Below are 26,011 nucleotides of genomic sequence, written 5' to 3' on the forward strand. Positions count from 1 at the left end.
GTTGTATCTTTTTCTCTCAGTTCTAATTGTTGCACAAGGATTTATTACAGCAATTCAACACTGCAGAACTCCCTTGGCATTGGCAAAGTCCTCAAGAACCTATTTGAATTTGTCTTTAATGATGTTTTATGCCACAACAATCTGCGGTGGCTTCTTTCTTCTCAGTAGTGTCATCAGAGCAAAGGAGTTGCAAATTAACAAGCATAAAACCACTGCCTCTGATAAATATGTGCTGATCTGGGTTACTTTCCAAATTCTTTCTTCTATAGCTGTATGCAGTGCACCACCCTTCTTAATGATCTTTCCCTCCTCAAGACTCTTCCCCAGTGTGCCTTTAGGAGACTTTAATTGGCCACATTCCCTTTCTGTTTAGCAGGGGAAGGCAACTTCAAAATAGGATTGAATGTTGCCAGTTAAGAAATATGTTCTTTCCACATATGCTTGAAATTATACCATGCAGACTGTTGTAATAAGTGATTGACTGGTCGATTGATTGATTTTTTTAATACAAATTTTTTGAGACTGTAAAGGTCACACGTTTGTTTATATGCACTGAAAGTAGGAGAAACATATTTACCAACACAAAGCTTGCACTCTAACTTGATAATCAACAGCTTTGTTATTTTTGTTGGAAGGGAGTGTGATTATAACTGGAAAATGTGAACAGACCCATGCATACAAATATCTTATGGAACCTACTGCCAGTCTAATTGCTCTGTGCATCAAGCTGCTTGACAACACACACCATGAGACACAGAAAATAGCAAAATGGAGGAGAACTTACCATAGAAATGATCAGAAATTATCACACCAGCAGAGTTCACCTCTCCCAGCTAGCAGTGTGTCTTGTGTTCAGTACAGCATGACTGCAGCAGCAGTCAGGTGCTCCAGTCAAGGACACAGTACACTAACATGTACAGAGACCAAGTGCCTTATGGCTCTAGTTACAGCAGAACTGGATACTCTTTGAGTAGGGTTTGAATGCAGAAACCTGATTTTAAACCAGGCTGTTGATTCCATAAAAATATGCATTCACACATGAGACTCCCATATTACCCATATTACCTATGTGAGAGCATAATGGGCAAAATTTTTGAAAACCCATGATGGGTTTACTTTGTTGTGCAGGACTTGAGCAGCACAACTGACTGCTGGTCTTTGGTGCTTTATCTCATTTGAAGCTCTCCTAGGAGCTGCTTAAGCACCAGAGTTGACTTAGACCTTTTGAGCCATGACTGCACTGAAAAGTGTCACACCAAGTAAGCTGTCTCAGGCAAGGGGCAAAAGGATTTGCACTTGCAGTTAGCCAGAGGCTGTGGGTGGCTGGGCTGGAGGGTGGTGCTAAGGCTGGGAGCACTTTCTGCATGGCACAGTGGCATGGTGTGTGGGCAGACTCTGCAAAACCACTTAGTCCAGAACTACTTGTTCCAAATCTTGTATCCACTTGGCCTGCCTCTTTGTAATTTTTAGCTATGCAAGGTGCTTGCAAACTGATAGATGACTGGCAGGATCCCATTATCACTTCATGTAGCTGTAATTGAGTCAAGTTGAAACTTTGGGTTGTGTTTTCTTTGTGGGTGCAGTTGGCACACGGAGACCCTGCCCAGTCCACGTGCCCTTACCCTGTTTCATCCTGGCTGCTTGATCTTGTCCCTGCATCACCCCTTCACTTGTGTTGACACAACTGTCTGTTAGGACTGTGCTAAAAACATATGTGAACTGGTTTGAATTAAAAATGCTTCTCATCTGGTTCTTTGTCTGGCCTCATAAAAAACTGGGTCTGTACAGCTGGGAGAGGAGGGGAGGCAGTGCAGGCAGGAATGGACAGCTGGGGAAGGATGAGGGGAACCTCCAGGAGCTGCCAGTGCCACTGAGATGAAAATATCAGATGTTGTGTTTGCCAGTCAGTGCTTCTGCCCATTCAGGGGGGCACAGACCAGCCTCAGCTCTCCCCAGTCACTCATTCTTGTGACACTCTGCAGAGCAGGTCCTTTACTGGGCTTGTTCTGGAGCAAACTGCTCTGAATCATTTCAGTTCTTCCCTATTCTTTGTGTTCTGAGTTTGTTGTTTTCACTCTAGGCTCAAATTGAGAAAACAGTTACCAACTGTATATACTTTCAAAATAATATGTAATTTCTGAGGAACTACAGACAAGGAAGACCTATGTGTGTTCTTTCTGGCTTTACTGCTTGGTAATTAAACTACCTATACTACAGTGCTCTGAGGCAACTATTCAGTGCATGATATAAGAAATAGTCTGAACAGGAGCCCTTAAAGAAGAGGTGAACATGTACATCCCAGGAAAAGCACCAATCATGAATGAATGATACACTGAATCAGCAATGAACTAGTGCATGAAACACTTCTGCTACTGGTTAATGCAGAATTTGTCCTTTTTGACTGGGTTTGAAGTTTCCTTTTTGACTACAGATGAGAAGAGCATATTAGAATACCAGGCACATGGTATCTCAAGCTGCTATGCCACAAGTAGCAAAATATATGTCAAGTGTATTGGTATGAGCTGGTATGTAATCTCTGGATCAAATCCCAACTTTTCAAAAGGTCTCCTCACTTCCACTCTCTATTTTAGCAGAGACATAGGAAGACACTAATAGTAGAAGTGCACAGACAGCCTGTTTTTAAATGGCAGGTTTATTAAAAATGTTCTCTATCACAAACATTGGAAACATATGTGGCAGATTTTACTGTAAGTGAAAGATTCAGTGACAGTGGAAAGGGAGTAACTGTCGACTGAATAATGAGAAATAATGGGACAGTTTCCACAGCAAACCCCTCCCAAACCCCATTTTAACTCAGCATCCTCGGCTCCAGGTTAGTGTTCAGTCTGCCCTTTGGACACAGCACAGAGTTCATGAGCTTGAGCTTTGAGTTTATAATATTTACAGTAGAACAACCTATAGGTTACAGGAGAGGAACATTAGCACCAGTGCTTGTGGATTACAGCTCACATCGCCTCTGCCACTGCAAGTGCATGGAACTGACTTTACTGAAGAGTTAGGTTAAAAAAAGGTTAATAAATCTGGCACTTGGAAGGCAAACTGTGCTCTGCAGTGACTTAGGAAATCTTTGTGTTAGGTATCACACTTGACTGCCTGTCTCTGAAGGCTGCCCATCACAGTTACCTTAATGCCCTTTCTTGCACAAATGCACACTTCACTTCCCCTGTGCTTGCACTGTTATTTAGGAATAGATGGAAGCCCTTGAGATCAGGAAATCAGTGTGATTTTCTTACTGCTGTTCTAAAACTAAGCACAAACTCTATATTTAGTGAATATTAGACAAAATTAGTATCTTTAGCAATTTTGGTGAAACATTTTCACATAGCAAAAATTCTACAGCGTCGGTAATTACTGAGATTCACAAAAAAAGGCTTTGGTTAGAAAATCAAAAAGGGTCAAATAAAAAAAAGCTTAAAAAAAAGGAAGCCAAAGGAGTGTCAAATACCATATTGAAGTCAGTGAGTGCAGAATCTTCCACCTAAAGAAGCCCATGTCTCTTGCAAGCTGTGTGCCTCTCTTGACATTCACAGCTGGTCTCCTAGCTCCAGTACAAGCAGGGTGGCGATAATTCCACGCTTTCCTGTTCAAGGCAAAGAGTCCTTCTTCCAGCTGTGAGGTAGAGATTGGGTATCAGGTCACTGGGGTGTGAGATACCTCTGAGTGTAGCAGTCACACATTTGTTTCTAGTTCATTTATTTCAATAGTGCAGTGGTCTTTACTGTTGGATTTCTTAGTGTGATTCTCCACTGGAGTTTCTTCTTGCTCCACTTGTATGGGTATATGGTGCTGCAACCCTTTCACTGTTTCTGGTCCACGAGATTCATTCATGGTCTTCACACAGCCATTTCTCTGGTAAGCCACAATCTGATGGATGTTAACAGGCTTAGTTTCACAGATCAATGGCACCTATGTGAAAAGCATTAAGATCTGGAATACTGCCACTGATTGCTGTACACAACAGAAAGGGAATTTTTATTTGGAAAGCCTGTGGGCTGCTTTACATTCACCAGGATTATCTAGAGCCCCCATGGACTTCCAGAAGCTGTTTCTCATATATACTAAAGCATCTTTGCACCATCTGCGTGAAGCAAAGGAGTCTGTGTAAAAATGCAAATTCTGTCACAACTCTTAATTGAACTTACACTCGTAACAGCTGCTTGCCATTGGTAAAATGATACAAGTAGGATAAATAGAGACCAGAATTCCAGGGCTCACTTCAAAAGGTAAAGACTCTCAATGGCCAGTGTGCTGAGCTCTGGGCAGTGCTTGCTCTTGGGTGCAGTTAAATAGACCAAGAAATCATTTGTTGTTGCCTTATGCCTTTCTTCTAACCCAATAAAATAACACCTGTCTCTTCAGTTTGCTCTGTTTTGAAAGAAATAAAGGGGATTTTATTAACTGATTCATAAGTTAAATATTGAAGTGTTCTTTAAATCAAGCCAGATTCTGATGGGGAAAGTAAGACGTAAATACTGGCAAAGAAAGGAGGTGGGCTTGCAGCTGAGAAAATATGGCCTTTGGGTATATATTACTAACTGCACAAATTATGCAGCCAAAATGTATGGCAGACCAGCAGTAAATTTTAATACCATTACAGAGCATGATTCAAAGAAAAATCTCATCACAGATGTCTAAATAATCCCTCAGGAGGGATTTCATATTACTGCAACATCTCTTCTTAAGTTCTGACCGAGTTCTAAGTCCAGCAGTGAAATGTCAGGAGGCCTGTGTTATGCAGGAGCTCAGCCTACACTGCTGGCTTTGTAATGGATGACCTCCCTTGCCCATAGGCTTTGTTTTAGGGGCTTTGTAGGTAGCTGCATGTGTAGCCCCTGTAGTCAGTCCTAATCCTGTCATCAGTAATTACTGCAGGTGCTAATTACCTCAGAGGACACTGCCTGTCTTTCTACATACTACTTGAAAGAGCAGGACTTTTAAATGAATGTTGCAGGAAGGCATGAGAATGGGATTGACCTAAAAATTGCAGAATGAGAGAAATAATGATAGAAACAAAACGTTGCATTTGTGTAGAATACTACAGGTGATGCACAGAAATGAAACTTGTCTTATGAAGATCAGTCCCGATGAAGAAATGTTCCTGCATTGCTATTCTGTCTTTGTTGAAGAAAGGTAATGAGAGTCTGCCAGGAGCTAAAATGGTTGGAGATTAGCACCTCCAAATCTGGTGGGCTCATGGAATTAGGAATCTCCTTTGTCAAGGATTGAAGGAAGGACATGAGGAGTTCCTGTTACACAGAAGGACTGAATTATGCATGCCACAGAGGGAGGAGAATGCACAGGAGTGGAAGGAGGCAGGGGCAGAATACAGAGGTATGTGTGCTGTATGAAATAAGATACAGAGGAGGAAAAAACAAAGCTCTAAGGAAGGACTTGTATTAAATGTTGAAAGCATGAAGATGTCTGAGAATGAAGTCTAGAATGGAGTCATGTGCTTGTGCTAGTCTGGGAAAAAAATGATTGCAAGGGTGGCTTCAGATTATGCTGACTCAGAGGCTCACAATGCCCAGGGTAGTTCCTTTTGATGTGAGCTCATTGACTGCACATATCCACACTCATGGATACCTTCACCTCTCCTTCCACACAGATAGTCAGGGACATCTGTCACCCTGCTCTGTTGCTGGTCACACCTCTAGCAGGATAGATTACTGCTGGGTGTGGGACTCACAGTCCCAGCATCTCATGCATTTGCAGGGCAGTGCAGCTGCTTCTGCTGCTCCCATCCCCAGTGTGCCAGACACAGCTGCCTTGCAGGCTCTGACCTCCAGGGGCTTTTCACACGACCTCATGGAAAAAGACCCCTCCACCCCATGTGCTAAGCTGCCCAATTCTGTCCTCTCTCTGAAACATCCTTTATAACTGGAGGAACCAAATGTGGGAGCTCACAGGTTCTTTGCCATAGCCCAGCACACCCTGGCACACCCTGGCTCACAGCGTGGTTACCTCGTCACCATCCTTGATAAACTCCTTCCGGCAGATGTGGGCCATGATCCCAGCAGCCAGCGCGTCTCCCAGGACATTGATCATTGTTCTGAACCTGTCTCTGCAAAATGAAACAGTAATGGTGAGCTGTTGGCTCTTTGGGGAAATTCCTGTGCCTCCATCAGCTGTAATTATGCCTGAAGGTCAGCTTTGCTGGGTTTATGAGCTAAAATGTTTAGGAATGTTAAGAAGGTTGGTATCAGGTATCCTGTAGTTATTGAACAGGTAATTTGGGTTCTCCAGCCTTTTCTGAGCTTGATGGGCTGTGCTGCCACACACTTGGTTGTGCAGCTGAGCTGAGTGGAGCAGCTGTGTCCCCCGAGAGATGCAAACTGATTGAGCACTGAAAAGGTGGAACTGCACATCACACCTGCATTTCTGTCCCAGTTTATATGTTAAGGTCAGCAACATGGCCTGATTTGGAGACTGGTGCTGCAAATGTCCGAATTCAATAAAAGCAGAGATCAGCCAGCACAACCAGTCCCTTTTATTAGTGATCATGGTACCAATCTTAGCAACCCAAAGTGCTACTTAAGAAGATTATTGTGTTGGTGGAGTGGGCAGGATACAATCAAAATAATTCAGAAGATTGCTGTGTAACTACACTCACAAACCAAGCAGCCACTGAACATATTTAAGTAATTTTTATTCCTGTAAAACCTGTGGTGACTTTGGCTCTTATGCAGCCTATGCAGTAGTTCTTAAAGCCTCTTCATTTTCAGTTACCTTTTCCAATTTAAATTTGTATGCTTGACAGTATTTTGTGTATATATAGTTAAACTGTTTTTCATTTATTCACTTATGGGATTTCTTCCCTGTTTACACCTTTTACACACTGTCTAAAAATAAATTTATTAAAATGTGGATTGTAAATAGACAAAAGCAACTGGCTGTCAAAGACAAGTGTTACACTTGTCAAAGACAAGTGTTACACTTGAATCATCCCATAAGTTAAAATTGATGAGATTTCAGATGATACAGCTTCTAAGTCTGAAATACGTCACGTCTTTTCCAAGAAAAACATATACATCTGAAAACTCTGTCATATTAGTAACTTAATTTATAAATGTAGGTTATAAAATGGAGGTTCAGAAATCTCCAGATGTTTGGCTTGTTAAAGTCAGTGCCAGTCCAATATCAACACTGCCCAGATTTCTGATTCTGTATCTTAACATAGAAAAGAATTGAAACTCTGTGCTGATTTTTTTTCCAGATATTTTAAGCAGGTACTCAGTGCATATAAATGTTTATGCATTTGCCTGCTTAATTATCATGAAAATTCCTGCATGACAGCTTATTTGTGTGTGGAGTTACCAAATTGTACATACAACTGTGAGTAACTTCAGCAATAATATTCCACAGCCTATACCTGGACACAGTTGTTGACTCCACTACACTTGTTTGCTCAATTCATTTTTTTTAGTTCCTGCTGTTCAGATTTAGGGTTTTGACTTGAAGAAAATTTCCACAGGAACATGTTAAACAGGGAAAAAAAGCAGTTACAGCACATACTGATAAAAGTTCCTGTTACTCAATGACTTCTTTCCTTTTGATTATCAAATAGTGATTCTTGCAAAGATATTCAGTGTTGTGAATTTTGGATTGTGCAACAAGTCAGCTGTGGTAGAGAAGAAGCTGTGTGAGCAGAGCTCAAGAGTTTGAGCTCCCTTTTGAGCTCTAATTAGCACCTTTTCAAGGCAGGATTTTTCCAAGGAAGCAGTCTGCACTGAAACTCTTAAGCAAAGGGACTGCCTGGCAGAGTTGTGTTCCCCATTCTGAGTGTATGGAGCAGTCTGCACTGTGCATCAGGAGAATCACAACACACACCATTGGTGTTTCTCCACTGAGAGGCCAGCCTGCTGCTGGTGACATTTCTCTCAGTGCAAACGTGTGAGTTACTGATATTTGAGCTCTAATTGATATTATTGAAGATGTAAAACTTTTACCTTGTGTTTGATAAATGAGCTAGGAAGCATTTTGCTTTTCTTCTTTATGTCTCTAAGCACTAACTAAAGGTATGAAGGTCACATACACATTATGGCTACCTAAGAGAGTTGTAATACCTGCAGTGCATTGTAATGGGTATTTCAGTCTCGTGAGATCATCTAACCAGCCTTCTTTAAGCATTCTTCTTACTCCAGTACTTCCAAAACTAATACTGAAAATATTCATCGTGTCAACCATGTTGACACTTTGCATCTGCAGGCTCTTGAAACCACCAAGTGCCGAAATACAGAAATATGCTTTTTGTTTGAAAGGTCATCTGCAAAAGACAGAAAATTGGGTCTATTCCTTACTCACTTTTTAATGCCATCTGGAGCTATAGCCTGAAAAATCTTTTCTCTGTTGTTTTGAAAAGTTGTGTAAGACAAAAAGAAGAATAATTCCCATGTACACTGGAAGGCTTACTGGAAAAACAATGAAATGTTGATGTTGCAAGAGCTGGGCAAAAACTGAGCAATATAGAGGAAAAAGGCTTTTGTAATACAGTCTTAAATATTCATACAACACAAGATTCATGACTTCTATTAATGCTAATAATAATAATATTCTGTTACACTGGACAGAAAATATTTTTCTCACAATTCTTCATACAAAAAAAAAAAAGTGGCTAAAAGTTGAGTAAAATAGGATATATAACAGAATGGACTTGTAACACAATTTACCCAGATGTAATGAAACTCCCTATATTAAAGGAAATATATTTTATATAGCTTAAATAAAAATAATTTGGATATTTGCTTGTGTATGCATATGCTAGTTACACAGTTAACTGACATGCTAATGAGCTAGGGACCAGTATTTTATGATTCATCTTCCTAGACTATTCAAAATTGATTGATTCATCAGCATTTACATGAAAGTTGAGAGTTCAAATAAACCACTCCATATGAATTTTTAAAGTGACTCTTCTCATGGGTGACACAAATCCCTTTCATCCTGACTGTGTTAAGTTTCAGCTTGTGGTTTGCTGGAAATGCCCCCTGACTGGGGATGCAGCAAAGTGCCCTCTCTACAGAGCGGCTGCACTTGCACAACTGGGGGCTGCAAGCAGGTGCTGCCTATTTAGCACCGAAATCAGAGAGCACAGAATTGCATCAGGACCTGTGTGAGAGGCAGACATTCCTGGTGCCAGCACTCAGGCTGGCTGTGCTGGGGTTACAGAGCAGTAGCCATCCACAGCCCTCACCATGCCCGTGCTGCATGGCTCTTGTCATGGGCGCAGGGCTGCCAGGGGTGCCAGTGCTACCTGCTGGCTTTAGCAGTGGCTCAGGTCTCTTGCTGAGTGCTTTACTACTCTGACATGATGGCCTTGAAATGTCAGTGGGCTGATAAGTAGAGTGCAGGCAAACCATGTTTCCTAGGAATGCTGGCCCCTTATCCTTGCCTGAGGAAAGGTCCCTTAAGCACATTTGTCTGGCTCAACCTTCAAACTGGTCTTGAAGATCATCATCCAGCCTGGCTAGGTGCAGCCACTTCCACTGACTATCCTAGATAAAAGTAGTTCTTAAGTTCTTTTGAGATCTGAGTTGAGGTAGGTACTTTGTTCTACTTCTTTATCCTCCCTCCCTGTGAATGTGAAGACTGATCAATGTCCTCTTCTGGACAATCTTATCTATGTAAAAAGCTGCTGTGGTGACCTTTCCAGCTCTGGTTTTAGCCTGAGTTTACTCCATTTCTTCAGCCTTTCCATCCAAGACATATTTCCAAGACTCATCTAGACTCCCTTATTTGTCTAACTATTTCAAGATAATGTCCACATCAGCAGAGTTTTTAATGTAAGGCTACATGAATACCATTTCAAATTACAGAATCACTTCTTTTATATATATATATATATATATATATATATATATATATATATATATATATATACATTTATATGATATAAATGTAATTTATATATATACATGTATACAAATTGTGTTACTTACAGTGCCCAGTCGACAGCAATAATCAATGTGATGTCATCTGTTGGGAGCCCCACCGAGGTGAGAACAATGACCATTGTCACCAGGCCAGCTTGTGGGATGCCTGCAGCCCCTATGCTGGCAGCTGTTGCTGTGATACTTGAACAAGGAAAGAAGGGAATAAGCTTTACTTTCTGGAAGAAACCACACCATGTTCCTAAACCATGCTCTTACACAAGGCACTGCATGGAAGTGCCAGTGTTTTGTCTCACCTGGCAGAATCCAGGTGAGGCAGCAAGGACAGGCCAAAGTGTCTGCCCAGGGCTAATTTCTCACCCTCAGCCTTGGCAGCCTTGGCACTGGTGGGGCAGTTCTGTTCTCTGCCAGTATCAAAGGTGCAGAGCAGAGGGGGCAGCCAGGCTGTGGCTGAGTTCTGCCAGCTTCTCCTGGGTGATGACAGCACCCAGAGCTGAGTGCCAGGAGCCTGCCAGCCCCACTCGTGGCTGTTGTCCTTGGCAGCCCAGCTCCCAGCAGACACCTCTGGGTCACCCTGGGCAAATCCTTGGCTGGCCCTGCCTGGGCCTTCACTGTCAATCCATCTGCACATGGCTTTGCTTACTTGGATATAAATATGAAGCAAGCCTGAATGTGACTGTACATGTTCAGTTTCTGGTAAGTATTTTTACTTGACCTTCATACAATTTTTTCAGCCAGGCAAGTAGAAATGAGTGGGAGACCAGGGCAAGAGTAGACCTGGCAGGTTTAACTTTTTTTTCCATAATGTTATTTTTAAGGAAGGGATTTAATTCCTTTTTCCAGGAGCAAAAGTGACTGGATGTATTCATTTCCACCAAACTAGTGACTTCCAAGAGCTAGGCCATCCAGCAGAGAGACAAAGAACAACTGTTGACAGTTGTAAAAGGATGACAGAAAGCATTTACACTGATAATCCTCTGCATTCATCAGTCAAGAATGTCAGGGCTTTTGGCAAGCAGTTGAGTCTCATTACCCTACTATGGAAAATGAGGATAAGTGTATTCACCCATATGGAAACTGAAACACAGGGATATCCAGTCCCTTGATACAGCTGTACAGTGTACCAGTACAGCAGCAGCAGTGTTTCTACCTAGAACCCTTTTTTTTAAAATTAAAAAAATACATTAGCATGTGGGTGTGATAGGGAAGGGGAAAAACCTAAAATTAAATTTTGCCAAAGTTAACTTGTGTAGTATCCTAATAACATTGTAATAGAGCATAGATAGGAAGGAACAGAAGTTCAGTAGCTGAGTAAGAGATAACTATAATTAACATTAAAAGCCTTTCCAGTTAGTGCTGTGAAATGGCTGCCTCATCAGACTGCTTCTGCCTCTTACATCAGGCCACAAAGTCTCAGGTCTTATTTGGGAATAAAACCAGGAATATTTAACTAAGATTTTACAAGCAAGCTCATCTGCTGTTCCATTCTATCTTTACCTTAATATAGAGGTTTTTTTTCTGTAAGATGATCAGTTGATGGAAATCTTTACTTTCTTTCTCTGCTACGTCAGTGTTTGCATTGATAGAAACTGTTAACCTGGATTTTACAAACTATGAGCAAAGTAGACTGATTATTTGTCCAATATTTTTTTCCTTCTGGCAAAAATATCCTGGCATTCAGAATTATTTGAATTTTAAATCTCCAGGTCCTGAAGTATCAAGATTTAGGGTAGGTTTGGCCTGTAGAATACTGTTTGAATTTGGATGACATCATTGATGGTACTGAGTCCACCATGATTTCCTGTTTAGCTTCCTCATTTGTGCATCTTTTTATTTTTCTTTTCTTCTTGGATTTCCCCCAGTCTTTACTTGTATCTTCAGTCTACTGTTTTACTTCTGTCTGGTCCTTATGTACTAGTACTTAATGTGGGGGGTATAAGAGATAAAAGAAGATTTTACTAAGAAAAAGTTAGAGCTTACAGTCTTCCCATTTACTATCACCCTTCTACTTCATTTTTTAAATTGCTGTTCTTTACTTCAAACTGTGTGTAATATCTGCTCATGCTCTGCCATGTTTTAGCATCACATACTAAAAAAAAATCCCTTAAAATTCCAAATCACAAAAGACTTAAATTTTAGCACAGGCTCATTCCAACAGTTTTCAAAGAGAGTGGAAGCCTGAAGCAGAGCTCATATGGGCACAATTTATTTCTTCTTTTTGTAGTCCAACCAGGTCTTGCCAGAAGCCCATTAGCAAACCTCAGCTGTCATCTGGGGTTGGTTTCAGGACTCTTCTTGTCATGAGGGTTTTCAGGTCCAGCAGAAGATGGGCAAGGCCCAGCAGTGTAAGTGGGGCAGTGGTGAGGTCAGTGGGTGGGTATTTAAGCAGATCTCAAATAGATTGCACAAAGCTCTGACTATGAGGAATGTTTTTATAATCATTTGTTCCCTGCTGGAAACCTGCAGGTTTCAGTCCCTGAGGAATTCCTTGGCAGTCACTGGAGTTACTCTGGCAGTAATTGTTCAGCTGGATCTTCCAGTCTTTTGGATCCATTACAGACCTTTCAAGGATGGAGTACACAGCTATAACACTGTCTACCCACTGAGAGCATGGTTGTTTATGAAGCTTTCTGCTTTAACAAGCAGCAGAAAAGACAATTAAAAAACATCTTAGTGAAAACCTGCCCTGATAGTAGCATCTGTCTTCCTTCCCTCTTCCCCTAAGCCTGCAAGAGTTTCCCAGCACACACTGTTCCCTGTTACTTTGATGTAAGACTTCCAGTTTCGCAACTTTTTAATCTTTTCCTTTCACTTGAAGACACAAATCAGACTTTAAGTTGAAAACAGTTGTGAAGTTAAAAATAGTGTTTTAAACACCAATAATAATAAAATGTTCCAATGCTAGAAGTGATCAGTGGGTTGCCTAAAAGCACAAATTAGACAGTTATCCTCAAACAGAAGCACATTTCCTGGTGTCCACATGCATCTATTGAACAGGACCACTTCAATTTCTCTGTGAGCAGTCCCTGATCTCTGTGTTACTTGGAAACAACCCTTCCACGAGGAATGCATGATAACAACAGAGATGAGTTTTGTTCTTGCTACAAACAAGAGCAGGGCCTCAGACTCAACAAAACAATGGCCCTGATGGGTCCCTTCCAACTCAGCTGGTTCCATGACTCTATGCAAACCCCAGCACGTGGAATTTGGGTGTGTATTACAACGACCTGAGTGGGTCGCTGCTGGTGAGAGAGAGACGGTGAATCTTGTATCTTGAATCAGAAGGCTTATTTATTAATATATGATATAATACATTATTACTATACTAAATAGAATATAGAGAGAGGTTTGCAGAGCAGCTATGCTAAGCTAAGAAGAGATAGAAAAGAACCCACAACAAAGTTGTGTTCAAGGACTCAGTCCCCTGGCTTGAACTGGTGATTGGCTCTTAATTATAAACATAGAAAATGAGCCAATCAAGGTGTTCCTGTTGCATTCCCCAGCAGCTGATAATAATTGTTTACCTTCTCTTCGGGGGCCTCTGGCCTCCCGAAGATGCAGAAATCTGAAAGAAAGGATTTCTGTGGAGAAATGTCTGCCACAGGTGTGTACCTGATGGTGATGATCTGCCCAAAGTCCAGCTCGTAGTTGTTGACCTGGGCGATGAAGATGGCGGCCACGGCCTCGTAGAGCGCCGTCCCGTCCATGTTGATGGTGGCTCCCACGGGCAGCACGAAGCGCGCGATCCTCCTGTCCACGTGGTTGTTCTCCAGCAAGCACTTGAAAGTGATAGGCAGAGTGGCTGAGCTGCACAACAGCACACAACAACACACTGGGTTATTTTGGTTTCTGGGGAATTGGAGCAAATCTTGTCCTGGCAGGGGAAGTTTCACACAACCATCCGAGCTTCTCGCTCCTTGCTCTGCCCAGGACTCACTTGCCAGGTAACTCACTCCTTTGCTTGCTGGAGGATAAAGACAGTTACACGTATAAATGTTTGAGTTAGTGCCAATTTTCCTTCCCAAAGTTAGAAATATTTTTCTCTCTTTCCCTGTTTCAGAAGCAAATGGACAGAATTCCCACAGAGGCAGTGTTGTACACGCAAATGCAAAGAAAGGGAGCAACATCCTTTGCAGCTTATTACTAAAATCTTTGAAAACTGTTTTACACTCATGGTTTCTAAAAACATTTCAGGCCTACCTCATGTGTAAACAATTTTTTATTTCTGCAAGGGCTAGACAAAGATCTTATCAACAGCAGGCTGACAATAAAAGCTGCAGACAAAATGTCTGTGTTTAAGAATATAAAATCCCATTTTTTCTCTAGGACAGATCTGCCCTCAGCCCTTGTCTGACTATACAACAACCACATAACTGCAGGTCCTATAATAATGTGTACATGTGTAAATGAGATGTGTGTGGAATAGAAAATGGAATGATATAAGAACATTTGACAGGTATTCATTTTAAATTGAGCTTGGTACCCTAAAAAATATTTCTGATTTTTGTTTTCATTAATTGAGACAATTAACAAAACACTGTATGGTCATTTATTTTCTCATTTTTAATAAAAGGCACACATTTTTAAATACTAATACACTGAAATATATTCATTTGTATGTTTTATCAGCCTTTTGGTCACATTCTGCATTTTACCATGTGGTGGCTCATTCACTGATGTTATGAGTAATGAGACTGCATTCAAGTGAGTAAGGGGGTATTTTTTATGGCACATTAGTTTGTATAGAAAATAAGTAACACCACTGAAAAAGTACACAAATCACAAAATATTTTCCTTGTTATTATACCAACTTTAATACACTGCTCACTATCTGAGCTGCTGACTATTTAAATAGATGTAATATAGCAAACTTCTTCGAAATTATTCCAAAGTTACCTCTTAAAAAAGATGGTAATAGGGGAAATACACAATGGTGACACTGTGATCTTCAGTGTCCTGTTGTCCTGTGATTTACATGCCCTGAGCCAGGAAATCCAGGTGTCTTCCCCTGGTTTGGCAGTTCAGGTTGCTCTGTCACTGTGTGTGGTGACCCTCACATCACAATGGCTCCAATACCTAAATCTTATAATGATCATTAGCTGTTCTCAATTGAAGATAACACATTGCATCTGCAAATTCTATCTCAGTTGTTGCAAATGTTCTCTGAAAGCACAGAGGGATTCCAAAAACTCTGAAATCACAACCCCATGTTTGCAGGAATGCCTAAGCAAAATGTTTCCATGAGTAGGAGTTGTCATTTCATATTTGTGCAAGCTGTTTGAGGAAAGTAACCCTGTTTGGAAAGGAAAAGTAACTTCCTGCTATGGAAACACAAAAGAGAAAAGACAAGCCTATGTTTTCAGTATGATAGCTCTGGTTTTTATAACTTTATGAAGTCTAACTGCTGAATTATGTACCACAAACTGGCAGTGACTGCCTGAAAATCCAGACCAAAGTCTTTCTCTAAGTATGTAAATATGCTGGAAAGGCAAGAAAGCAATGGAAATCTGATTACCTCCTGTAATTGGGGTATAGTAAACTTTTTAATTGAGGCAGTCCTGGTGTTTAATCAATATTTACTTTGAAAAACAAACACAGCAAAGCATAACCCCATAATCCCCAAGCTGCTCAGGAGATGTCATTTCTCTCTTGAGTGTGCCTGTCATTTTTCACACGGTCATTAGTGAATGACTGAAATCCTCTGCTTCTTGTTTGCCATAAAATGTTCATAAAACAAGAGGCTGAGGCTCACAAATAATGTTGAACTGAAATCCCTGGGAGCAGCTGCAACCAGGAGCAGACTCAGTAGCATTTCTAGATGTTCTGACTAGAGGCTTCACCAAGAAAAAATTATTTTACTCATTGTCTCTCTTTTCTGCAGCTACTCAGTTTTGGAGAGTTACTTGTTTTTCAGGACAGTCTTCCCTCAGACATTTGGCTTTTCTGTAACACAACCCTGTCTAATTTCTTTGGTTGGAAATAAGGACAAAAAGGTAATCTTACAAGTCCTTGCCACCCTGCCCACGCTCTGACATACCAGAATATTAAACCTGAGTGTGTCCTGTTCTGAGGGCAGAGAGCTGAGCTGTCAAATGTGCAAATTTCAGCTGATTAACGTTACAGTTTGGTTGATATGTGAAAAATATTGTGCAAAACAATCTCATAATACCAATGGCACAACCAGCAAAATCTGTATCTATTTCCATTGTTGTAAGCAGATTCTATGTTTTTGCAAAAATTCAACTTTTAAACTTGTTCACTATCTCTTTCATTTGAATTTTATGCTGCCTGAAGTAACATTTCTAAGGCACATAACAACACATTGGATTTGTTGTCTGTTAAATATTACAATAATAAATTGTCAGAATGTAAATGCAATGATGATGAAAAACATGCAAGATATTGCAAGAAAACAAATTTCCAGATTATTGTACTTTCTTAGACAGGCAACTACTACATTATCTCACTCAAATTTATGACACTGCATCTTAGAGTTAGTAGGATGTGTGTCCCTCCTCTACTCCTGCTGAAAACTCTCTGCTCAGATGAGAAATTTAATTTATGATCTAGAGGTATTCTTCTCAATTTGCACTAAATTTGCTTTTATGTGCTTTCTATATTTCTCCTTGCACCATCAGCTGTTGCAACACATGATGTTAAAAATCAGCTTTGTCCTCTCTCAGCCTGGATTGACCCAAGCAGTCTTTTTAACCTCTCACTTAGCAGATTGCTACTTTACATCCCTGGTTACCCTTTCAGCACCTGTTTCACAGAAATGAACTTTTCCTGAATACAGCTGACAAAAGTTGTGTGGAACATCCTAGAAGAGGTTGTCCAATGATGTTCCAGTTTTGCTCATATTGTATCATCTGGCACACCCCAGAAAAATATGTCTTATTTAAGGCTTTGGTTATTGGTAGCTCACAGAAGGCAAAGGGATAAAAAAGGTCCTACTGTAGTTCTGAAGTAATATTAATATATAATTTCAATATTATAAAAGACATTATCAAATAATTTGTCTAGTTTGTCTTTCTAGTTAAACTTGGTGAAGTTTGTTTTCTTGAAAGCTATTTTTATCTACTGTTAAACAGTGGAGCAGTAACATTAAAGCCTGACATTTAATATTTATTAAGAGAAAAAAAAATACTCTAAAGCACTGATCTTAATCTGTTAAATCTTTTAAAAACTGACCCAAAGCTTTCAGCTGAGAAGTATCTTCTGCCAGCATTAACTCTAACAATTAAAAATACATTTTCAGAGTCTTATCTCAATTTTGGGATAAAATGCTGCAGCTGCAGGGACTGAGCATAAGCTAATGGTGGCCCAGGCCAAGCTCTTACTAGTGAGAGCCACAAAGACAGCCAGTCACTGTGGAAGAACAGCTGTTCAGCCTGCTCTGTTTATCTTATCATTCAAATGCATTTTGATATTTGCTCCAAAAAATCAGCAAACTGATCTCATCTCCCCTTTCTAAATCTGCCTTTAATTTACACGGTGCAATAGCCAAGATCTTAGTGTTTCATAAGCAGCAAAACCCTTGAAAAACTCATGGTTTATAATTTGTCTTCAGAGAAGATGAAAATTGCTCCTTTTGATGGGATGTGCCACTGAAAAGATGCTGCTTTAATTCATTAATGATATGGAAAGATGACCTAGAAAAACAAAATTCCTTCTTGCCATTGGAAGAGGAAAGCTAAAATCAAGATGAATTTTGCCTGCTGGCCAAATTCTGCTTTTTGAGCGTGGTGAGAGGTGACACAATGAGGGGCAGTGAGAGGGGAAGAAAGCAGAGTCAGAAATGCCCAGATGTGCAGGCAGAGCAGGGTGGGCAGGGGCAGCACGTGCTGGGCACCTCACAGTGGTGCAGGAAACAGGAGCTGTGCAGGTTCATTTGTGTCCTAAAGGATGCACCAAAGGACAAAGTTCTGCTTTTCTGCCTCTGCCTCTGCACTGGTATTGGTGCAAACCAAAATATTGCAGTGGTTGGGGTTTCTGGAGAGGCATAAGGGGACTGAGAATGGGGTGCAGAAACTTTCACTGAAGGGAAATGAGCAGAAATAATGTTGAGATGCAGTAAAATCCTTGCCAGCAGATGGCTGCTTAGGGGCTTTCAGGTTCTCCTGTGTTACATTCTTGGGCTTTGTAAATGATATTGTTTTTGCTTCTTGTAGTTTGATCTTTAGTTTAAAAACAAGCTTTCCCCAGGTGCAGAGAATCTGCAATGAGTATCAGCACACTGACTCGTGGTTTTCTTTCTATCTTTAGATATAGACCTGAACCAACATAGAAACATCTCCAAGAAACACATCAGTATTCTTAAAATCAACTCTTTGTTCTCCTCTAGGATGATCTGAAAATCCAATACCCACATGACAAGTGTTATATAATGCCCCTGTGGCAAGCCTTATTTAACCAAATGCAGATGTGTTGACTGTCAGGAGAGGCAGCTCTCCTGTCCAGCCCCAGCTATTTGTGCATGTTCTTTTGGCAGCAGCTCAGTTATGTGCAGTATCCATTCCTTTCAGTGTAATGAAGGTGAAAAGTTCAGCTATCTCTAGAAAAGATACTGTGATTTGAGCAGAAAAAGATTGGAAACCATGTTGGGCCTGTGTTGGATTTGCAAAATACACACATTCTTAAAGAGGGACAAACAACTAAATCCAAAAATGTCAAAGACCCAAATCCTTATGTTCAGAGCCTTCCCTCAGGACTCACCTGAGATTTGGTGGTACTTTAGCTCCTGCCAATAATGATACTAAATCTGCTTTGGGTCCTGCTGGTGGTTCTGGTGCAGACTGAGCTGCCAGCCGGTGCCAGAGCTCTGTTCCCAATACACCTTTCTGGGCCTGTAAGTAATTATTCCTTGCACAGCTGAAGGAAGATTTCAAGTGCTTTTCAAGTGTCTCAAAGCACTTGAAATCTCCAGAGGCAGGGTCTTGTCTGGGAGTCAGAGCCCAGGAGAGTCAAAGCACAGGTTTAAGAGAAATCTGAATTCCCTGTGTATTCCCCACTGTCAGAGGGCACTCTCACATCACCTTGTAATGGGTAAGGAAATGGGGCTGAAAAAACCCTCAAGTAACAATTGGTTTCCCTTGCAGAGGCTCAGCAGAGACAGAAACATCTGTCTCATCAGTTTCCAGATCAGTAAAGGACTCCTAACTTGGTGATAAAACCAAAATGCAATGTTGATGCATAATATGGAAAATCAAAAAAAGTAATGATTTTGAAATGGTGGAATACCTGCTGGTCTTGTAATGAAAAATTAAATTTCCCTCGTTAAAGGCATCTATACTAATAAAAAACTTGTTTGTTTGTTTTCTAAAAGGAGAAATACTCAGATTTTTAGTAAAAGCTGTGTCCTTCTAGAAAAAAAAAAAAAAGAGAATGAAAGGAATGGCACAGATTAAAAATCTGAATTGTCAGCAATAGAGTTTTCAGAAAGAGAATTCCTGGAGAAGCAGGGAAGGTAGTCAAGTGTGTCAAATGTGAGCCTGATGAGCCTTTTCCAGCATTAACATCTTTGAGTGCAAAATTCTCATCTTGTATCTGGGGATGTGGTGACATCTCAGGCTACAAACTTTTTACATTCTAATAAAAAAAGCTTTCCTTAATTACTTAAGTGTAGTTAGAGTTTAAGCACTACCCACCATGTAATTTTTCTTGATTGTGTGTTTCTCAGCATGCTGCTCTTTATAGGTCATTTTGGAGCAAATTATTATATATAAATACACCTCGTAAAATGTCACAGTGGAAATCCAGTACCTTCTGTACTGAAATAATAATTCCCTCTTCCCCTTTCTTTTAATCTTCTACATTCCTTCAGCCACAGATGCCATGAAACTGTGTTGTCATATTGGCTACACAGAAATGTTATTTTAATTGTCATTTCTGCTCTGTGCAAGGCAATTCCAGCCCTTTCAAGTCCATCTCATGCACCATTTTATCCATGTTGGGAGTCATTTTCATAGCCTCTTCACAAGCTGGTTTCCATTTTCACTGTACCTTTGTTCAGCTATGGTTCAAACTCATTGTGCATCTTCTCTAAAGAGGGTGCAAAAGATATTATTCCTTGAGGAGAGCAGTTAAATACTTTCCCAGTGCTGGACAATAGCTTGCAACCACAGTCTTTTGTTAATGTACAAAGAGACAAAGACTAACATGAGTGGAAAGGATAAAAGGATAAAATGTTTCCACATGACTGAAATAGGAGGTTCCCCACTAATACCAAAAATGAAGTCTGAACAAACTGCATGTCCCTCATATACATTAACTTTTTAAGAAGCACATTTTTTTTAATATGGAAAAAGAACTTATTTCCTTTCTAGTCCTCTATGAAAAAAAATGGTTTTATCCAATATTTTAAACCAAAGGAAAACAGTGTGACAAATATTATTATCCAGTGGCTCCCACATAACTTCCAAATGTTGAGACACAAATTTTTAAAATTTATACCAGTGAATTGGACAGAGACCATTGTTCAGCTACAGATATATCTGCTCCTCTACAGCAATAGTGTGCTCTTCCCAAGAGGGAGCTGTAGCAAGGATCTAGCAGGTATTTCATTGGATCTGTCTAGAAACTCTATAATACCTGGAGGATGTGGCCAGAGCAATGAGCAAGGCTTGAAGGATCCCTCTGATGAAGACAATGGGATTCTTCTTGGTGATGAAGAAGTACATCATCGGCAGGATGAAGAGCCCGTGCACCACCAGGCCGCACACCACCGTGATGGCATAGAAACCCAGCTTCTTCCCAATGGCCGAGGGGTCATCCATTTCTAAGATTTTGCCAGCTATTAGGAACACAATTCCAAATGGAAAATACCTGAGCAAAAAGAAAGACATTATCAGGAGACAGCTCCCTTCTATCACGCAGTAGGAGCTGCAGCTCCTTGCAGTGGCAGTGGAACCTGCCCCGCCTGGGTTTGGCTGTTCTGTCTCCACACCGGAGCAGGATGCTCTGGACAGTTTTGTCTGTGGGGTCCCCCTCAGCACAGCTGAGGTTATGGCACTGGCAAGGAATGACTTTCAAATGTTTTGGTTCCAAAGGCAGCTCTGACTTAGCTTCAGGCAGGTAAATGACTGGGAAGAGGGGGAATGAATCCTGAGCTCCTCTCATGTGTTTGTGCTCATGTAGCTGTTCATGGATTTTCGTTGGAAGCTCTTAAGTAAACGTTTATGTTGCCTTTGGAAGACAGAGGAGAAACACCAACATGCATTAGACATGCTCTTGGACTGCCTGGGGGTTTGATTTGGGGCAGATAAATAGGCAGAAGAATTGTTACTTTCTGAATCCAATCTGGACAGGTGCTTTATAAAAACTGTTGTGCTTCTGTGCGCAGCTGCAGACAAAGTCATGGATGCCAAAAAGCTTTAAATTGAAAAAAAATCTGGGAGCAGCCAGCCATCTTCCACTTGCAGCTGTGTCATCTCCAGAGACTTGACACTACTTCCTCATTTTCCAGAAATAAACTACCTCCTTTGACATATCCACCCAAGCAATCATTCCCTGACCCAGGTCAGTCAGATTGGAACCACGAAGCTGGAAAGAGAGAATGTGGGCTGAGTGCTGGCTCCCTGTCCCACATCAGGCTGAGCCACACTGGGGGACATCCTGAAGTGGGGAGAAGGTGCTGAGCTGATAGCTGTTGTTGTTGGCAGCCACCTGCTCTTTGGGGCAGGTGTGTTGGCAAGTCTGGCTGGGTCTGCAGCAGTGCTGGAAGGGATGGAGGTACCAGCTAGAACATCCCATCGTGCTGCTGCCTTGTGTGGCCTGGGTGGCTGTGATCCCCCTTGGCATGGCCAGGGATTGGCAGTGCCCTTGGGGCATACAGCACACCCCACCCAGCTGTACCATGTTCTGTCATTTGGGAGTAACATAGAGGGTGTCCTGTCAAAAGGGTGGTACAGACCCGGGACAGATGTATGTGCATCCTCAAATGCTGAGGCCCTGCAAAACTAAGGGTTATTCATCCTCATTTATTTCCCTGGAAATAAACGTATGAAATTTCTGTGCATTTTATTCTGTTGAAATGTTCTTACTCTTTTTTAAAAATACTGATTTTCTTAGCTAAACAGTTACTTACCAAACAGCAACTGCCACTATCTTCATGACAGATTCATTCAAACACTGGCAAAAGCTGACCAAAGGGACACCGCTGTTCCCCATTCTTCCCAACATGATCCCTGCAATCAGAGCATTTGGGTTCATTTCTCAGGTGTCTTCACACACAGCCCCAGTGCTTTCCCTCCCTGCTGACACTCAAAGCCCCCTGGTAGCAAGGCTGTGTCCTGAACCATCAGTCATAGAGCCCTGTGCAGGATTTCCCTGCTCTGAGTGATCTGTGGAACACAAACTGAGAAACATTTTCTAGTGAAAATGTCGCTGCCTACAGCCAGGCAGCACGAATGAGGACTTAGGAGGCAAAGCTAGGTTTTGAGGTTTGTTCTGGTAATGGGGAGTTAGTAATGGAGTCTCTGTCGTATTTTCAGTAGTTTTCTGTCTACATGATAATAATTAACCTTTATAGTCAGTCAGGCTTTGCAGTTTTGGGGGAGGTAAGGAAATGTAGATTCATGGAGAGAAAGGCCAAATTGCTGTGAGGACTAACCAGCAGAGAAGAAAGCAAATAAACCCCATGTATTGGCCCCCATTGCTCAGAAAGCAACTGAATATACAACTCTGGGATGTGTCATCTAACCATATATTCTCCAGACAGTGTTAGTTTCCACTAATGCATATAAATAGACAACATTTTCCTATAGCTAATTATCCTCCCTGAAAGGATTATAAGTGATTGAGTCAATTGCTCAAGGAAACACTTCAAAAAGTGGCTGCACCAAGGGAGTTTGCCTTTGAGGGGAGCTGCCTGGGGAGGCAGGGGCTGGCACTGGGCTGTGTGCTGCTGCTTGCTGTGGATGTGCAGTGCCCTTGCTTTGGGCAGGAGCCTGGCTCTGTCCCTTGGGGCCCACAGCCCCGAGCCACGTCTCAGGTAGCGCCGCTTCAGTGCCATCCCCTGCTGAGGCAGGCAGGGAGGCTTTCAGCTGCCTTGTCCAGGGATTTCACATGAGCAGTGCTCTCAAGATGGGAGTTTGTAAGCCTGTTCAATCATCTAAGCCATAACTTTTCGATCAGAAGACAACACTCTTCCATTAAGCTGTTTCAATGCTTCCATTTTGGAGGGTAGGAGGGTGGTGCAATAGGCTGAAGACAGCCTTGACACATCCTCTGTTCAAAACAAAAGCCTGAGGTAGTCCTTGGTGATGATAACTGTGGAGGGTTTGGTGTCTCAGGTTTGTTCCTGGCTGGTACAGCCAGAGGTGACCCAGCAGCCATGCTGTGGGTGACAATCCTGGTGCTGTTTGTGTCCATCAGGCAGGAAGAAGCCAGGACTCAGCTCCCACCCTCTGAGCCCCGGGCCAGCAAGACTGAGGGACTCGGTGAAAGTTGTACATTCAGTTCTGGGCAGACAATGAATGATCTTCTGTTCTCAGAAGCAGAAAATTGCCCTTGCTCTTAATAAGTAGGTGTAATTAATTCATTCATACCCAGTAGATTTTGACTGGAATAGTGTTTGTGGTGATGTTGTACTTTGGAAATGGACTATAAAATACTACAAATTGGGAGACAGCCAGTTTCCAGCAGGGTTGTACAGGGAATACCACCCACTGCAGAAGCTAAAAAAACAGAGACAAATCCACTAATTCCAGCTTTGAATCTTGACCCCTCGTGCTGCTATGAACCATAATATAATAAATACAGTCAAAGATGTTTTATGGAACTACCTTTGCTGACCAGATTAACTTCCAAGAATAAATTTACATAAGGAAAATTTGATCAGCATTTTCTTATAAAAGTAATCAGAACTTTATGGTTAACTAGGAAATGTTTGTTTAAACTTCTTCTTTCAAATCCACAAACATAATATAACACACATGGCACCAATGAGTTCCTCCAGCAAGTTAAACTAAATAAATAAGCCAGACAGAAGCTCTTACTCTTACAAGCTAAGCTAGTAGGTGGTATAGAACTATCTTCATTGCAGGATACCAAAAATAAAATCAAGAGGTTTCAATCAAAAAAGGAATAGCCACAGATTTAAAACTTATAAAACAATAGGGGTTGGCATACTGGTAGAGGGGCCATGGGTCTGAACTGGTGGCGATTCCAAACTCCTCTGAGCACACTGTACAAGATTGTCTTACAGTCAGCAAAAGATGGGTCATAAATAAAAGCTCAAAATAATTCAGGGAAAAAAAAGGTTGTAAGTGAATGCAGAGAAAACCCAACTCCATGGAACAAAAGTCATCAAGGTTTTTGAAAATTTGTCTTTGAAAGGGTTGGGGTACAGCTCTGTAACAGTCTTGCCTTTTCCCCAAAATGTTTAGATAGAAACAGCTAAAAAAGCTGAGTCAAGAAACCAAGCAACCCAACCCCAATCCTTTGCTCTTGAATGGACACTTGGATTAGTACAAACCAAACATGTCAGAAACCTACCCATGGTGGCAGAGAATATCACAATCCCCAGTACATTCATGCCATCACTGGCTCCTGGCTCTGATTTGTAGATGACTTCAGGAGGGGGGGTGATGTCCAAGGCAAAGTTCTGCACGTTGGAGCCGTTCTCGTCCTGCACGCCGTAGATGATGATGCGGCGGGTGCTGCTCTCGGCCGACGCTTTGTTCGATTTAATGATGGGAATGCTTCTGGTGCGGTACTGAAAGGAAACAAAGTGGCTTTTACTACAGTATCCCAACAGGAATTAATAGTTTAATGAGACCTCCTAAGTGCTCTGTTGCAACAATGCTGCATGTTGAAGGGACTGGCATGAAAAGAAGAAGGAACACTGCTGTCCCTCTCTGTTAAAATCTGTAAAAACAGTTGAATTTTTGGAAAAGCATAACAAAACCTGAGTATCCTATAATCAAATCCTGGTGCAGCAAACACTTTGCCTTCTGACAGAGCAACTTTCCTGTAAGACATAATTAGGAATGATTTCCTAGAGGTTCTGAGTGCCCTTGTCTTTGTAAGGCTCCCATGAAACGTTCCCCCAGGTGAAATAAATACAGCCATGCCTGTTGCTCCCTCAGAACTTTTAGATGAGCTTTTCTTGCCAAATTCCAACCTGAGTAATTAGATTCTTCCCCAATACATTATTTTGTTGCTTTTATTGAACATGATATTCTATTCTTCCTATGTGTAGTGTTGCAGGGTGCTCTTAAATAAATTCCAGCTCTCCTCTGGTGGATATGGAACCGACATAGGAGTGCGTATCTATTCCCTAGTCACACTAGAGAGCACTTTATCCCTGTTTTGCCTTCAGATACCATGGCTGCTGAGACTAATGGAATGGGACTTATTAATTGCTGAATGCTGAAGGTACTACCAGTGTCTGCAGTCCTATGCCATGTCTATATCTGGGTTGTGTTTTACAAAGGTACATGTTTCACATAATGCTGGCTCATGTCTTTCATCAATAAAAGGAATATTGCCACTTACCTGCTTGAATGTGGCCTCAACAAGATTGGCTGGGAACATGTTCCTAAAAATGAACAGATAGAAGAATAATTTCTATGGAACTGAAACCAACTTCTTTTTACTGTGTGTTGGGTCTGCCATGATAAATCAGTTCTTTGCCCTCCTGGAGAGCAGGGTCTGGGCAGGTGCAGAGGATGCCACTCTCCCCAGCTGTGCCATACAGCTGTGCCATACAGCTGTGCCATACAGCTGTGCCTGGCTGAGCACAGCCCAACAGAGAGACAGCTCCTCAGAACTGAGGTTTTGGGACTTGCTTCCAAACACATGGGGGGAGACCCAGGAGCTCTGGCTGCAGATTCTGGCTCTGCCACAGTCTCCATGTTGTAACTGGGGTGACAGAATTGCTATGATTCCCTTCCCCTTGCCTTTCTGCTAACTGGGGAGATGAATATTCTTTTATTCCATATTTTGCCTTCCCTACTTAGATAATGAGCTGTTCAGGACAGTCAGGGATGTATTCCTGAGACCCCTGGGTGCTGTAATCTGTGGCACTTCTAAGTGCTCCTGTGCTAATTGACAAACTCTAGTACCCCAATATATTTTTATCACTAAAATTGCAAGTGATG

General features: G+C 41.5%; 1 protein-coding gene across 1 annotated transcript in view; it reads right to left on the reverse strand.

The window, feature by feature from the left end:
• Positions 1–3,690: 3,690 nt before the first annotated feature.
• Positions 3,691–26,011, reverse strand: part of SLC1A7 (solute carrier family 1 member 7) — a 47,718-nt gene continuing 25,397 nt past the window's right edge. Inside the window, exons 4-11 of the mRNA XM_058808592.1 lie at positions 25,407–25,449; positions 24,405–24,624; positions 21,994–22,093; positions 20,499–20,732; positions 13,521–13,715; positions 9,957–10,091; positions 5,983–6,082; positions 3,691–3,927 (exon numbers count right to left, since the gene is read on the reverse strand). Coding sequence (XP_058664575.1) covers positions 3,691–3,927; positions 5,983–6,082; positions 9,957–10,091; positions 13,521–13,715; positions 20,499–20,732; positions 21,994–22,093; positions 24,405–24,624; positions 25,407–25,449 — 1,264 coding nt within the window. The remainder of the gene's footprint in view (positions 3,928–5,982; positions 6,083–9,956; positions 10,092–13,520; positions 13,716–20,498; positions 20,733–21,993; positions 22,094–24,404; positions 24,625–25,406; positions 25,450–26,011) is intronic.

The sequence above is a fragment of the Ammospiza caudacuta genome, chromosome 7, assembly GCF_027887145.1.
Source record: "Ammospiza caudacuta isolate bAmmCau1 chromosome 7, bAmmCau1.pri, whole genome shotgun sequence".
NCBI lineage: Eukaryota > Metazoa > Chordata > Aves > Passeriformes > Passerellidae > Ammospiza > Ammospiza caudacuta.